This window comes from Mercenaria mercenaria, chromosome 10 (assembly GCF_021730395.1).
Source record: "Mercenaria mercenaria strain notata chromosome 10, MADL_Memer_1, whole genome shotgun sequence".
Classification (NCBI taxonomy): Eukaryota; Metazoa; Mollusca; class Bivalvia; order Venerida; family Veneridae; genus Mercenaria; species Mercenaria mercenaria.
Window position 1 is genome coordinate 78,950,148 of NC_069370.1, and position 17,594 is coordinate 78,967,741.

Consider the following 17,594-nt stretch of genomic DNA (forward strand, 5'->3'; position numbering starts at 1 on the left):
TGCTCAAGCGTGCAAAAGATTACGTGTCGTTCGCATGTGATAGCATGTAAAACATATCACTATCAGAAGAAGTTTCCGTTGAATGCTGATTATAAGTGATAAACAGTTTAGCCGACATCCCACAGGGTCTTGAGTAGGCACCAAACATTTCATAGCATACATATCCGGGTATCTTTTTTGTTAAAAATAAAGTTTTAACATTTACGAAACGTAAATGGATGTCATTAGACCAATATTCACTGAAGCCTAACTTTAATATCATTGCTTTCAAACTGTGGTACGTTTTAATGTATCTCAACGTGACATTGATTTTTATGCGATATGAGATATTTTCCCGTGTATTTTTTATTATCGTTATAACAATTTGAAAAGCATCCCTAGATTTCACGGAAAACTGTTGGGAATTGCTCATTGTCACCCTTACAGAATCATTTCTCATTTTCACGCGTTCACTGGACAATGCTTTTATAAATGCTAGTGATCGGAAACCGTGATCAAAGTGATAACCAATTCCAAATGCATGCTGATTTAATTGGATATTTACGTGTCTTTTAATCTTTATACCTTCAGGAATGATGTATTAATGAAATTAGATCGTAACCTTGTGCACACAGATTAGTGTATTTTCAGCTGTCACGTGTTTGTATGAACTATAGGGAAACTCCATAGCTGCCCTCTTGGACGTCTCTCTCGCCAGTAGCTGCACCTTGTTTGGTATTCTGAATTCTGCCGTCCAGTGGGACTGGAGTCAACGATCCCAGTTTCTAAAAAAGCATAACCAGGATATGCTGATGATCATTTTCCTATTCTTCCGTTTGCATTTTTAAGTTGTTTCATTGAGTATATCGTCACCTTAGCGCAAAAGTGGATAAGTCCTTCTTTAAGTCAATGGAATTATCCACTTTTTGCACTGAGGTGACGATATGTAAGTTGTTCCATTACAACTATACCCTCATTTCCTATATTTGTCGTGCGCGAAGAGCAATATCTCGATGGGAAAGCGCGACACCACGATGGTTTTCGCTGCCGTGGTTTTGCACTTCACACTGCAATTGTTATCTCGCACTTCGTGCATTGCTTGTTGTAACAATAAGCTAAGCGCGAGATCACGATGGCGAAGCACGTTATTTTCAGAATCTCGCGCTTCGTATGAGGGAGAAGCGGAATTGCAGATTCACTTTGGCGTAGCGTGAAATTCCGAAAATTACGCGCTTCGCTAAGTGTGAGATCACGATGGTGAATGAAAATCACGATTGCATAGCGCAAACTTATGAAAAAGTCGCGATTTCGCGTTTTGCAAAGGTGATTTGCGCTGACGCACTTCGCCATCGTGTTCTCGCGTTTTACCACCGAGATTTAGCTCTTTTCGCATGACCATTATCAAAGAAAAGGCGTCTGCCCAAATGGACCATCGTGTTTAATAGATCATCAAATTTGCATAACTTACTTAAAAATGTACTCATCTCGTGAAAGAATACATTTTTTAACTATGCTTTACATTTGTATGCCGTTCCTTTACTGTGACTGCATGACTTATAAGACATAAAAGTAAAAGAAGCGATATCAAATTTTGTTTGCAAATAGTCATATCTAACAGTTCATTGTCATGTATTTCAATGATATCACGACAATTGTAAAACTGACTGATATGATACTAGATCTTATTGTAAAGCTCCGAACATCGGACACGTCATCCAAATTTATCTCCTCAGCTAATTAGTGCAACAAAAACCACAGTCAAAAATTAGTTTCAGATGGCGAGATACATTCTAGCTTTAAATTGACAGGATCCCCGAACTAAGTACAGTAACGACAGCATGTTTCCATTCCTACTCTCGTAGCTCTAAAACAACAGATTGATGACAAAGTATTGCTGGCAGGATGGTGGGACAGGATGATGGTGGCAATAGGTGATTGCAGGATGGAAGGTACTAGTATGATTTTTGACACTTTACAAAATATACTTTATGCACCAATCGCACACTTGCTATAGGAATAGAAATAGAGTAGGTATAAGTCAGTGTTTATGTACATTCTGTTCCTTAGAGATCACAGAGTCTGTTCAATGCTTTATATAATAGAGGTCTCCTGAATCCAGTGCTAGAGGCGTATGTGGTGTACCTGCTATGTATAGACTCGGTTTTTGCTTAATTTGGTTGAATTTTATGCTTCCAAAGGATCTTCTTACAGGGTTTAGCTAAGCTCAATAACAGCAGAAATATTTAAACATTTACTAATGTGCAGCTTTAGTGATAATAATATTATTACCCGATAGACACAGAAATTTGTAACACTTAATTTCATATGTTTCCGGGTTTCACATTTACAGTACTCTTCTATATCACAAAGTACATATTAATTGTAATTATATAATGTATAATTACATACGCGTTTCTATTCTCCGTTAAACGTAGCTGCAGAAATCGTGCATATTTCCCGATACAAAACTTATAACCTATGAGTATGTGTTCTAGGGAGTAAATATATCAACAATTGGCATATATGTTTTTTTATTTTTACATTTGATATAAATTATAAACTTGTTACACAGGTAAATTGTATACATACATAACACTCTAAACTATACAAGTTAAATTTGTTTGTTTTAAATTTATGGTGACAAAAAGACATAATAAATAGTAGAAACGCTGCTATGTATAAGGTACAAATGGTGTGATATCTTAATTTAAAAACAGGAAAGGGAATGCCCTCTAAAACCATTTAGTTCGTGTAGTTTCATATCTGTTATAATCTAATGTTTTGATCATTAAAGGTATTGAACCTGAGACTACAAATGTCAAAGCATCTCAATGTTGTTTAACCTTACCCTGCTAAATTTCTATAATGAACTTGTCCATCTTTCAAGTTGGACAATACCATTACCTGTTAAAAGGATGTGCAGGCTGATCATGATCTACACTGGTCGTGAAGGCAGAATAAATCGTGTCCAGCATGACAAGGGTTCAAGCTACTGAAATAGTTCCATTTTCAGGCTAGCAATATTATTGTCAAACAGTTTATCTATAGGAAAGCGTGTTTCATCTATGTGTTAAAAATAGATACAGTAAACACTATATGTTTGACTAAATCTTATATATATGATTATGAAATGAAAAATAATATTATTATAACTCTCACAGACTTAGGCACAAAACAAGTATTTGTACAACAAAGAGCACCAAAAACACCAGGAAGGACACTTTATCCAGGAAAGTTGAAAAAGTAAGCCAGTCCTGTTTTTCCTTTCCTGCTAAAATATGATTACTCAAAGAATGAATATGTTTGAACTCATTTAAGATATTTGATAAAGTTGATTTTATATTTTCCCTGTCAGCACTTTGGGTAATTTGTGTCATTTCAGGGTTGTTCACTTCATTTGTTATACCGTTTGGTTGATTTGATAATCCGTTGGGTCCATTTATCGATCCGTTAGGTTCATTAGAGGAGCCCATGGCGTCCATTTCAATGTAATGATTTTCATGTAGAAGATTGTCATGTTCTATTTCGCTTAAATTGTTGATGGTATATTTTTTCTCACTTCTGCTAGCCGGGCACCTTGCTGGTGCAACTTTTCTGAGAAACTAATGGCAAAGATAAAAAGCTGTTATTTTCATTCAGACAAGAGACGCAACTCTTGCATACCTTGATTCCGAGAAAATACATGTTTCTTTTAAAATTAGTTATGTCAGATCGAACAAGGTGAATCTCAATTCAAAATGAATGAACGTTGATCAAATGATAAAATTTGAACTGCAATAAAACTAGATAAATTACTAAAATATTACAGAAAGGAGTCAGTGCTTTCACAATATTGCTTCAGTTTACTACTGTGTAAGTTTAATAATTAATTCTTTCAAAATCTGTATAGTGTAAGAATACTCCGAGTGCGAGACCAAATTTTGCTTCAATACAACGATTCTTTAAGGTATTTAAAATAAAGGTACGCACCTTCTTTAGACAGGCAGGTACTGGCCTATTGTCTATACTACCAATGCTTGTTGTGACTGTAGAAATTACCAGAGCACATGTGGCAGAAATAATGCAGAAAAGGTTTATAATTCCTGTAAATATATAAATCATAATTGCATTACTTGTTTGTCGTAAGCGTTTCATTTAATTTCAAATCGCATTTCTGTAAGTCAACCGAGACATCGAAATCAAGATGCTTTTCTGTAACGAGAACTATCTTTGTTTCAGGTCACACAATTATATCTCTAAGTACATTTGATGCCATACTGTTTTACATATAGAAAGGTTGTTGGATTACCCAACTGTAATTATTATGTGAAATTGTTTAAGTTGATATAGTGGACACCTGACAATCGGCATTTTCCGTTTGATTCCGTATTATCCGTACTTGATTTCAGGTTTCATTCGGCTGTTATGGAGAAGTAATTCTATGTTCAGCCAGGGGAATGCCAAAACAGCGTGCGAGATACCACATTCTCCCCCTAAGAATCCTCACATTTCTTTTCATACTAAAACTGTGACCATTCCTGGATATTGCATTTTATATATAACTGTGCTCCGATGGAAATTTTAAATCATATCATTAAAGAAGAAACTACATCTAAAGGTTGGCTGGCAGGCAATATCTACAGTACATGTTTTGATGTAACAAAATTGAAAATGATAATTATCTCGCGTGACTAACGTGCATCTAATTTTATTGACTGCTGTCACTGTGCACTAAGAGCGATAATGAACTTTTATTATCATAAGTTACACCGTTAAAGACCAAGGATGCAGTTTACACATGTAAGCAATTATGTACTTGCAGGACAAAATACAGTTTTCCTTCAATATGCCTTATTAAAGTTTGTTAAGATAACAAGACTACTTACCAATAAAAGGAAAGTTAGAATATGCTGGAACATAAAGGCACAGTGCAATGAGTGGCAGGATTTCTCCAAACACCAACAGTAGACCTGAAATCGAAAGTATTGGTTAGTTAATAGAGTTTTCTTTAACATAACAAACAAAACATGCAGATTTATGTAATATATATGGGCAAGTGTAGTCACAATAAAAGAAAGTTTAATCGAAGCGGAGAATGTATTAGAGGATTACATGTTGACAAGCGATACTGCTCTTGTTAAAATTGAGAAGTGGAAACTCCACAACAAAAATGAAAATGTTACAGGCTCGGTTTGACTGAGTCTGTTCGTGGACGTTTGTGGAAATGCATGCTACCGTCCACACCCTCAAGCCCCGGGATGAGCATAATTCAACATTTGAACCTGATATAAGTTCCAAAATACAATTCAGAGACATCCATAGATGTGTTCATATCGCGAAAACATGTAACCTTCAGTCGTACACTAGATCACAATTCCGTAAAAGGAGACGTATGGGACCCTATTAAAATAATGGACGAGCCATAAAAGAGAAAACAATGACACCAAATTAGAAGGAAATGTTATGTAAAAACATACCAAACGCAGGTCTTTGTGAAGTTTTACTTGGCAGCAAAAACTGAAACGGCACCAGCACGGAAATCACGAGCATCGGAAATATAAACATATCTGTTAGAAATGAGACGTTTCTCTTCACTGTCAGTGCAATATTTAGCTGGACATATGATTCTTCTGTAACAAAAATATGAATATGACATAGTATATCAAACATTTTACAAGTCAAACTTATAGTTGTATTATTTTAATTGACTGAAATTTTTCTGCTTCAAAAAATCACTTAAAATACATTAAATTTGTCGTACAAATGTCACAGGTTGCTTCAGCAGAGCTTAAAATGCTGCTACTTGAGCCGACCTTTGTCTATCCATGGCAACATATTTGTTTGCATGGGCAGGGGGTTCTACCTTCCAGACTCTACTGGCAAGAGGACTGTAAAGACAATAGATATATCGTAGATATATATATATATATATATATATATTTAATTGTCAGAACAATAATGTATATGTGTTTACTACTTGTAGTAGCGATGGCGAGTGCAATGATTAAAGTATCACATTACATATTAAAGAAAAGAGCATATCATTATAAACATTACAATACAGATTTATAATGAAATTAGAACGTTTTCTTTTACAACAGTTACATGACATAAATTACATGGCGATTAAAGTTTATTATATGTTTAGAGTACAATCAATGACTAAAATATAAAACTAACCTGTAATTCTAATAAATAATATATCATAGATATATATTTATTTTAAAAACAACAATGTATATGTATTAACTACTTGTTGTAGCGATGGCGAGTGCAATGATCCATCGCTTTATTTCATAACATCATTGTTGTAATGTTACGGGTGGCGGGTTAGTATTAATGTTAGTGAACGTATAACGGGACCATGTATAGGACAATACAAGCGATCAAAATATAGGAGATAGGGCCAGGAGTTTGATTGTACTTAGTAATACGCTGGATTTGTAGTAATATTAAGTTATTTCCCTTTAATAGTAAGGTTTAGGGAAAAGGGATGAATACAAACGAAAACAACAGGCTGAATAAATATCATGTTTTATAAATGTTTTATTTAATACAATGGATGGTAAATATCTGACCCTACGACACAAATATAGTCAACTTAAATCTTTATATATTAGAAATAAATAATTGACCATAACAAACGTGAACCTACCTAAACAACAAGAATAAGTAAACAGGTTTATTTCTGCGCTCGCCTTCCGTCCTCTCAGCTGCCATTTGTTCCCGTCTAGGTTAATTATGTTGGGGTCTGTGTCAGCAAGGACAGGAACATCTGTCCTGCTCGTGTTCACGTGCATAAACTCCATCATCACTTTCTGTAGTGTAAGGTCATATCAAGTATTTTTATATTTCTATAAAAATTCTGTCAAAAAAAAAATAATACATGTACTGTAAAAACGAACAAGCAGAAAAATTCCGCACTGTACCTTTTGTATTGAATGTTGCATGCATGACACACTTTTATAAATAGTTCATACAAAAACTACACTCAGCTAAAATAACATCGACAAAAACACCAAACAAAAATCCGACGGGTCATTACAGTAGTAGCTAGTGTCATAGTTTGGGAATAAATAAACAAATAAACTATATTGATGATACATATTGTCTATTGTTTCGTTTCCATTTTAACTGCAATCTAATAAACACCTCTGATTCGTAAATGTAGTGTAGTAGTACTACAACAGTAGCTTTTACTATAGTTTAGTAAAATTAGTCCTTGCTTCCCCTTGATCATAAACAGATACGTACTCTTGACCCTCTACTCGGACAGTTAAATCACATGACCTAAACTGACCATTCACAACAAGTAAACATTCGCATTCGCCATTTTTAGCAAAACATCAATAACGCCATATTTTCCGTGCTAACAGAAATCCAATATTTTGTAGTCATATATACATATTTCTGCAGGTAATTATTATAAACATGTACCGCTAGTTTTTATCTACAATTATATGTACTTATTTGTCGATTGATGTATTAGTAATTATAGAAATGGTCCGATTAATTGTTGACATTATTTCAATTGTCTATGTAAACGGTATTTATCGCGATCCTGTTATTGCTTGACCATCAATATGTTTCATGTATTGCCCAATACAGTACTTGCATTTTTATATCAGTAGCTATCTATTTACGATGGTATTTTGTATATGTTTCAGTTCATTGTTGGTTGATCGATTGGTTGATTGATCGATATCTATTGGTTTGAGACAATACATGTCAGAACAATTATAAGGTGTTCCTCTTCCGTTGTCAAGCCCAAACCCCGACCAAACCCCTAACTGGCAGCCGGCGACACTAGATCTGGTATTATTTTTTCGGCTCGTGTGATCTGATCTGGCAAATTCCACTCGAGCCGAATACAGAATCACTGTTCAAAATCCAAATATATATTCAAGAAAGGACCTGCGCATGTCATATAGAAGATAGGCACGTTAGTACTTCTGGAAGGAATGTATGAGACTCGGCTTGATTAAAATTACTGTTTTGTTGCTCGCGTGTTAAGATCACATTTATAGAACGGACGTGTTGTCTATAGTCATCCATCAAAGATTCGTCCTACATTTACACAAGGTATAAACCTAGTATAGTATAAAGCTAATTTGAAAAAAAAAAACACAAAAAAACTTTGATTTCATGATTTAATAAAATGTTACCTGGCTAGGATAAATCCAAGAACTGAAGATTATCTCACACGTGTGTTGGTCACGTGGAAACCACGTTAAATCCATGTGACAGAAGGATCGCGCATGCACGTTTCTCACGTACAATATTTGTCCTAAACTTGATACCTCAACCATCTGGTCCTGAAATGTTTCTGGTGGTGATATGCTGAAAAATTGAAATACTAATAGATTTTTTGGGAAAAGTTGAAATCAAACGTTCTGAACACACTTTTTACCGTAGTCATCTGTATATAGTATACCGGGGATATATATATATATATATATATATATATATATCGCCTGAACCAGACCACTCTGCGATCTGACAAGAGGGACAAGGCGAGAGAAAGCCCCGGAAGAAAAAGAGATAATTTTCAGTTGCAGACATGTACGGCTATTATAACATAGCCTAGCTCTTTACGAATAGACAGTCTGATTCTTTAACATTCAAGGTGTATAGCACCAATACTCGCGAAAGACAGAACCAGTACATGTCTAATACTTAGGTGGGAGACACTCAAGCGTATCTTAGACATTTCCAGTGCCTGGAACCGGGATTAAAACCCTGGACCTCTGCATTGACAGTCACGCGTGTTACAACTAGACCCCAGGCCACCTGAAATATACTCATGTTGACTGAAAATCCAATAGTCTTATATACTAAAAGATAAACTGATTGGCACTTCATTTCATTTACTTGCATATTGTATTATAAACAAATCTATTAAATTTGTCTTCAGTATCAATTATGTGACTGTTAGCTATATATAATTTGGAGAAAAAATTAAGATCAATATATTGATGGCATGGGTTTGGTTATGTTTCATTATATAAGTAATATACATAAACTTACGTGTTATATACGGAAATATCCGGAAGCCAAATTGTAGACGCTGGAACATGTATCTCTGTGACACCGCCGTAATCTCTTGGATCCCATGCCAGTCTCTCATCAGTCCAGTGCTAAAATTAAACATATTTTGACACTAGTGTTTGTTAAACTTTGTTATTTTGCCATTGTATAGATAGACATATGTCTTTCAAGTAAAATGTCATAGAAGTCTACAAATGTCTTGACTTTTATTGGAATTCGGTGTAAATGAGCCAGCATATTTCAGTTCAAATATGCCTTATTTCATGACTCAAAGTTTTCACTTACGACTCTTTTATCTTGTTTTGGACATATAGCACGTTCAATATTTGAAATATACACGAAAGATAAGCCTTCACCAAAGGCTAAGAAAGGAAATTTATGATTTTTTTCACATCACGGAACATTTAGAACAAATTAGCCATCAAGAAATGCAGTATTGATCAAATTTGTACAGAATCGTCGAGAATTGCAATAAAGTGGTTTCCAGTTAAATAATTTCATTTTTCACATCTTTATTCATGTGCGTGCGCGAAGAAAAGAGTACAATCTCGCATCAATATTTCCTCGTTTGTTATTGCCACAGTGAGACATATCGTCTTCGAATTTCATGACATTTACGATAGAGTCACAATAGAAAATTCAGGTAATTTTAGATGGAAACGCGACACTGTGAATAAATTTGAAAGTGTTGTCATGGATACAAATAAAACGATTGTTTTCGTGTGAATACATTTCGTGTTTATATATTTACCAAAGATAGACTGATAGTAGAAGACAACTCCTCTTTGTACGGATCCTGTAGGAGAAAATGAAATTTAATCTTTTATACATGTAATATACAAATAATAAACTACATAGTATATGTAGTGTAATAAATTACATGTACTAATATATGTGGTTTCAAAACCATACGTTTTAGCAGTAATACGTACTTGTTAAACTTTACACAAATGTGCTATTTCACTGATCATTTCTTATCTAATATTTAACCATTATTTTCGATATTTGATATACATTTTTTGTGGGCCTACTTGGTGTGCATAACCATTAAAATGTATCAAGTAAATATGACATGAATATATCTATTGAAGAAAATGCTAGAAACGATAATCTTATCATTTTTTGTTTACTTCTGTGGTGGACTTGTAACAGTTCTATTCAGTATTTTGTTCTTTTAAATTCGAATCATATTCTTTTCATAAGAGAAAAAACATCGGCAACATTACTTATTTTTGTGCAATTTTAATAAATTTCATGACTTAAAATAATTCCGTACGAGGATTCTAAATTGTGTTTGTAGAACTTTATGAATGACACTACAGACAGTTTAATTCCAATGTGTACCCTAACAGCTTCAAACGAGTTACAAAAATGATTAGTATAATCACTAAAGTGTGCACATTTCATAGTTTATTGTAGTTTATCAAGTTTACCTATTAGGCTAATAAGCTCAAGAAGACAACATTTCAATACAGTCATACAGTCATATGCATGAAGAACAATAAATAATAGAAAATTGTATATTCATAGCACACACGTATAACTAATGTATCTTAGTACTAGTATAGTCATTGCTGTGAATATTTTGCAAATCAGCTAAACAGGTCATATTTTAACTACACATCAGGTGGCTAATATCTGTTTCATATATAAGATATTTACAGCAGAGTTTCCAGCTACACGTAGTCTAATGCTTTTATTCTCCGTTGTTTCTGAATTACTTATCAGAGTGTTACACCATTTTAATGTGTGTCGTTGCGTTAATTTTTCTAATCTACGTCAGTTTTGTCGATTTCTCGATGCTGTAGATATCATTCAAGGAAAATATTGTTATACAATTAAACCGCAAACATTAAAAGTTCTATAAAATGTAAAGTCAATTTATATACTCAGTAAAACGTCGTTTTGCGTTTATTACCGACGGTTTTATACTGAATGATTAAACTACTCGCCTGTTTTCTGGTGTCAAATTAGCAATGATTATTTAACAAATTTGAGACAAGGAAAGATTTGTTATTGCATTTATCATGTCTGTTTTTAGGCGCTGTGGATTCATATTAAATGCAATTTAAATGCTCTAAATCAAGAGCTTAATTACTTTATTGAAATATATAACTAATAAATAATTCATAGGAACAGCTTAACAATTTGTACTACAACATTAACCGGCGCCGTGTAGGATTCAATCCGCGAGAGAAAGTTCAATATTTACTGTTTTAATTGAAGGTCAATAGGTTTGTTTTGCTACCTAATTAATATTATTGTATGACATTTACTCAATGTTACAACGGTGAAAAAAACGTTGGAAAATGTATTCCAACTTAAGATGAGAATTATTTGTGGTTTTGCTGCCGATTTCAATATGAAGAGTCAATCGAACACGCAGGCTAAAGACACTGTGTTCATGCAGTACCTGGTTGTTCGCCGGAAATAGATAATCCTCAAGTAGAGGAAGGAAAAAAAATAGTTTATTTTAAAATTAAACCTAGATAGTTTACATTATGGAGATTTGGCTCCAAGACAGTTTCCTATATTTTGATGACACGGGAACCATGGACACCGAAGAGTCAAATTCATTTTTAGCGGAGCAGTGATCAACTATTGGACGTGGCGGTATTTCAGGCCAAAACTTTCACCACGGTTTTCTACGTTATTATCTCTCAATTATTTGAACATAATGACAATTTGGTAAAAATTGCATCATGCAAAAAATATTTCTTATCGTTAACTGAATTAAACGTATCAACCCAGATGTAAGTTAGAATGAGAAACGGTTAAGTTTAATCAATCTGACGGCATCAAAATGTATCGATTTGTTTCCCCTATATATATTTAGGAACTCCTATCTTTTGTTTTTTAACGTAATTGTTTTCTGTATAACTGATAGGAATTCATTGTAAGATCTTTATATAAGTTACGAATATAACAAAAGAACATCTGGTGTACAGTGAGCCAGCTGCAATTCTATTATACATACGTTGATGGAAAATTCACTTTATTGCGTCTGTACTTGTATTGACCATAATCGTTACATTACACTTTCACTTTTATAGAGAAACAACGAGAAATAACAAAATTATAAGTATGTATAATGTATACAATATTCATTTAACATTTTAAACTGAAACATTTATCGGGATCCTCAATACAAGTTTCAGTAGAGTTTAGATCTAAGCCTCCTACGTCCACCAAAAGATATTTTGACCGTAAACGGTAAATATTGTAATGTGGATACTAGTCCAGCACGAGCTACATGTAAGAGAAGAAAGTACTGGATTTCTCTGGGAACTCTGGGACTTCTAGTTTTATTTTTGTTGTGTGTACAGTATATCGCAATCTGAAAAGTGAAATATGCTTTCAATCCCTTAAAGCGACACGACTGCTTTTTTTTTAAACATTGGAAGCTGACACCGGGCAATAAATGGTCTTTGCGGTTATGCGAGGTTGACAGTTTTAAATTGATCCGGAAGAATTGCTTTCTGAATAAACAATTAAATACTGAATAGCAATTGTAAGACCAAATACATTGTTATTGATCCTAAAACTGCGAGCTTTCAAAACATATTCATATTTCATGATTCCAAGTAGTTTCATGCATGTCGAACATGTCTGGAACAATTCTGATAAAGCTTAAATATGTATGAATATGAAAAATACGGAATCTACAAAGTCGTAGTTCATACAGTCGTGCTAATGATTGGTATTTGTGTTTCAATTTACAAAAGTAGGGTAAAATACATCTGAAGTTAAAATTCGTGTCTTTCATAGGTAACCGATTAATGGTTTAATACACTTAATATATATTAGCAAATTTACAGCACAGATGAGCGAGTTTTTTTGTTATACATATAAAAATAATTCAATCTGATATTTGGTATCTAGATACAACATGCATGGTTAGCTGATTATTTGGGAAATATACAAATGTACATTATACGTACAAGATCTTCTATCCGTACTATCGCCGGGTAGACTTTGACTGCTACATACGATCCCGACGTTCTCGTCGGCAATACCTCTTTCCTGTATCCATTCTGTAATCTGGTAATCACCCGGTTTATATCTCTGTACTGGGCGCTCACTGTACATAAATAAAGCCCACAGATTATATTTTTTAAATCTTCTTAAAAGATGTCAAGTACAATGTGTTGGATGTAAATTGAAATTACTAAAGCGTAAATGACACACAGTGTTTACAGCTATTTGATCTAGTTTTTTTTCATAGCGAAGAACTGATAGCATGTAGAAATTCATTTCTGTGTGAAAAAACACAGCCCTGTGTGTTGAATGCAATTTGAAACTGCAAAGCGTAACTACAAAAAATTTATTTACTAGAATTTGATCGGGTTGATTCTGACTGCTCAATACCTGTCATATGAACATTTTTTTGTAGTTTGATTAGTCAAAATCCTTTCCTATGTTTAAATTTTACAGACGCCGGGTCAAGTTAGGAAAGCGTGCGTTGTGATGTGATTGAATGTCTGTTATTACACAAGCAGCAAATAGTTGTCTTTCAGAGATTTATTTCTACAGGTAACATAGACAACATCGAATCATGTAAATCAAAATGACCTCCACATTTTAAACAGCTCAATATATTTTGTCTCAAAGGACAGCTTAGTGACCACAGTTTATTCCTTAGATATGTTTGATTAAAGTAACTAGATAAACTGTTTATAAGCTGGTCAGTTTCTTATATTGAACATAGGGAACGGATGTCAGTCATTATAGTTGGTTTTGTTTATGTTGGTTTTAGAGTCCCATCGATACAATCTAGGTCATATGGCGATTGTTTCAGCTTTTGATGCAGGTGCACATCAAGACATCGTTTCAGGGATGGTGGGTACCTAGTAAGAACCACTGACCTTCAGTAAGCCAGCTGGATAGCTTCCCAACTTGAATAATTTTACATTCCAAGCGAGGTTTCAAACCCATATCAGCGAGGGGCAGGTAATCCCAAGTCTGTTACCTCTTGTCAAGCTAAATATTTCGCATTATTAGGGCACTTGTTATAAACGTTCTGGGTGTGAGATGTAGACATAGAAGTATTCTCATATAATTCAGTGGTGGATAAATACATGTATATGTTGATAACTTTGGTGCAAGTGCGTTCCGGTACACACGACATGTTGTGCACGAGCGTTTTCCTGTATGATGAATTATAAAAAATATAAACGATATAAAACGGATTGGTAGCTTATATTGAAAGCAACCCGTTGTCGAGTAGTATTCTAAAATTAATCAAGAACACAGATGCTCGTGGTGCCAAGTTACCTGTAGAAAATATAGTGATATGTCATGCACATTTTATTTGCCAGTCACAAACAAGTTTTGTTGCGTTGAGTAATGTTTTGTTCAATTACCATCTGATGTGATAGAGTTTATTTACACTTTTAATTGTTTAATGACTTTGATACATTATATATTCATGGAGACAATAAATTAAGTTTTAACATTATTATTTAGACCGAATGACACAAATTTAATATCTATTTAATTACTTATTTAATATTTACTTAACAGCCTATTTATTTTTTTTATAGAAAATATTATTAGACAAAATTAATCTTTAACTATTTCATTTGAAAAGAAACGCTATTAAGACTTTGAGAAAACATTATTACAATATGTTAAACATTTGAGCGTTCCTTTGAGTAATGTAATGATTTGTTTATTTGTTCTATACGGGTTTGTTTAAGATAATGTATTTTCGATTCATGTATTTTCCTTTATGTATACATACACGTAATTTTTCTTTAATTGCCTCTATTCCGTTTTCAAAGGTTAGGTAAATATTAGTGAGGATCAATACCCGAGTCATAGGCAAATAATTCAGTATTGAAAATGATACTTTTACAATACTTTTCCTTGCAAATGGCAGGACCGAGGTCATCTATAGATTCAAACGTATATAACACATGTCGTCTAACTAACAGCTCCCTTCATCGAGAAAGCATCCTGATGTTTAACATTATTTTGTCAGATACTGTCACCAGGATAGGACCATAGCTTCTTCACGAAAAATATCAGTCCATGACTATCAGCAGTTGTAACTTTTCAGCCAGTCAGTTTAAACCTACAACTCTTTTTTTTTTTTATTAAAATCTGAGGTTCTTCTTTTCTGAAAACTGAAGTCGCAATATACGTTGGTACGAATGTTTGGAGACTTTCTCAATCGTGGATACAGCATGCTATCTCATGCGTACTACTTTATTATCTCGTGCGCATAAACTTTTGAAACAATGACCGTTTTAAACAAAGTCTAAAGAATAACTGTTAATTAAAGTGGCACATTCATTTCGTATGCCGTGCGTCGTTCACACAGGATACTAGTAGTAGGCCGTTCACGCAGGATAGTACGTCGTGCGAACGGCTTTGATAATACGTTTAAGATGTCATCTCCAAGCGTTCTTATAATGTTATAACCATGGCCGGCATCCCACAGCGTCTTGAGTTCGAACCACAAAGGAAACGTCAACCATTTCATAACTTGCTCAATTTGTACACTAAGATTAATTAATCATTCTAATACGTACGCATCGAGAAATGCTTCATATTTGATCAAATATCATTTTACTTAAAAAAACATGTCGAAAACGAAATGTCACATAGCATAACAGTCTTAATTAATTTACGCACACACACACACACACACACACACACACACACACACACGGAGTTGATTATTAGCTATATAGAATAGTTCGCTAATGGAACTATTCCGCTAGACGTATTACCATTTCCGGTCCTGGCGTGTATAAAAAAAGGAGCGTGGCGAACTACCATTTGGTGCCATGCATGTGTCAATAAACAATGCTATAATATCTTATAAAAGATATATTTGAATCGAAATAACCTCTTGCAAAACCGTGTTTGAACACCATTTATACACTCGGGCGGTTGTACGTCGTGCGAAATAATAACCGCCCACCATGTATTGTGTTATAACACGCTTTTGCTGTACATTATTTCTTAATTAAACAATAATAATATTAATAAAGTTAATTACAGTTCGCCAAAATTGCTCTGCCAATGGAATTGCTCGATTTCGTTCAAATCTGGCCATTCTATTTCACATACAGTTCAATTGTAGTTTTAAGTTGAATACAGCAGCTTTAAGATATTAATTAAAAACAATAATTAATAACAATCATACAGAAGCAGTAATAAACGGTTATAAAAGTAAAGTGACTCCGATCATTTTAAATAATCTTATTTGCCTAAAACAGAAGCTATCTTTCTATGTATAGTTGTTATTTATAACCTGCAAAGTAGAATATATAAAAGCTTTAAACTTCTTATATTTACTTACCCGATTGAAGAATTAAAATCACAGTAAATGTAAAACTTCCTTTCCAATACATGTTTTCCATGTCATTTTATCCTTCTATTGTGTGTCACACTGGAGAGTGTATTTTCACATAATGAATCCGATGTAGTATGTATTAAGGCGATCACTCTAGTATGTAATATATATCCGGGTATGTTTACATTTGTTACTTTAAAAAAGTTTTAACATTTACGAGATCGTAAATGGATGTCATTAGACCTATGTTCGCTGAAGCCTAACTTTGATATTATTGCTTTCAAACTTGTAATTGTATATTTTAATGTATCTCAAAGTAACATTGATTTTTGTGCGATATGAGAAATTTTCTCCTGTATTTTTATTGTCGTTATAACAATTTGAAAAGCTCCTCTAGTTTTAATGGAAAACTGTTGGGAATTGCTCATTGTCGCCCTTACAGAATCATTTCTCATTTTCACGCGTTCTCTGAACAATGCTTTTATAAGCGACAGTGTGCGGAAGCCGTGATAAAATTGATAACCAATTCCAATGCATGCTGATTTAATTGGATATTTACGTGTCTTTTAATCTGTATACGTTCAATGGTGGTTATTAATAGAATCCGAGGGCAATCTTGTATACACACAATCGCTGGAAATACATAAAGATGTCGCTTTTCCTGTAAAAGTCATCAACTTAATAAAATATTCAGTTTAGCATCGACTGTATTTTAGAATCAAGGAATTATCCAGTTTTAAGAGAAAAATAGATTTCAAGTTAATAGAAGAAATAAGTAAACTGCCTAACTGCAATATCGGCAATGTCACTAAATTTCAATTTAAAAAAAGTCTCGTAAAGTCCTTATTTCTCTCTTATCATTATTCTCACTTTCGATTTGATCTGTACGTCACAAGGATATTGAATTATTGAATATGTTATTCTCTTGCCAATGACGACAATTTTACAATTCTTGCTATCTATTCTTTCAATCACATAATTAAACGATCAAACTGTAATAAAGCCGTCAAGTACACATACAGATATCATGGGTTCCTACCTTTTTTCCTCACATATCTTATTACTAATAAATATCCATTATCGTCCTGTATTTGTTTGGTCAAAATGTAACTCTTTGTTAGCATATGCTTGTAGTTATAACAATGTCATCCACCCTCGTCGAAAAACTGCTTTACTCAATAAGGACAGAATCTACGATAGCCTAATGTTTGTATTGAACTGATTGTTTGTCTTACTTTTGCAGCATGACTTTCGTGCCTCCTCCTGCTGCTAGGGACATAAC

At 33.7% G+C, this 17,594-nt stretch overlaps 1 protein-coding gene across 1 annotated transcript; it reads right to left on the reverse strand.

The window, feature by feature from the left end:
- Positions 1 to 2,493: 2,493 nt before the first annotated feature.
- On the reverse strand, positions 2,494 to 16,889 carry LOC123561191 (neuronal acetylcholine receptor subunit alpha-10-like). Its single transcript, XM_045353433.2, has 10 exons — positions 16,319 to 16,889; positions 12,948 to 13,087; positions 9,758 to 9,802; positions 8,986 to 9,095; positions 8,124 to 8,298; positions 6,614 to 6,776; positions 5,436 to 5,588; positions 4,845 to 4,928; positions 3,949 to 4,061; positions 2,494 to 3,581 (listed from the first exon to the last, which is right to left on the reverse strand). Exons 1-10 carry the CDS (start codon positions 16,377 to 16,379, stop codon positions 3,135 to 3,137), a joined length of 1,491 nt encoding a protein of 496 aa, XP_045209368.2. The 5' UTR covers positions 16,380 to 16,889; the 3' UTR covers positions 2,494 to 3,134.
- Positions 16,890 to 17,594: the final 705 nt, after the last annotated feature.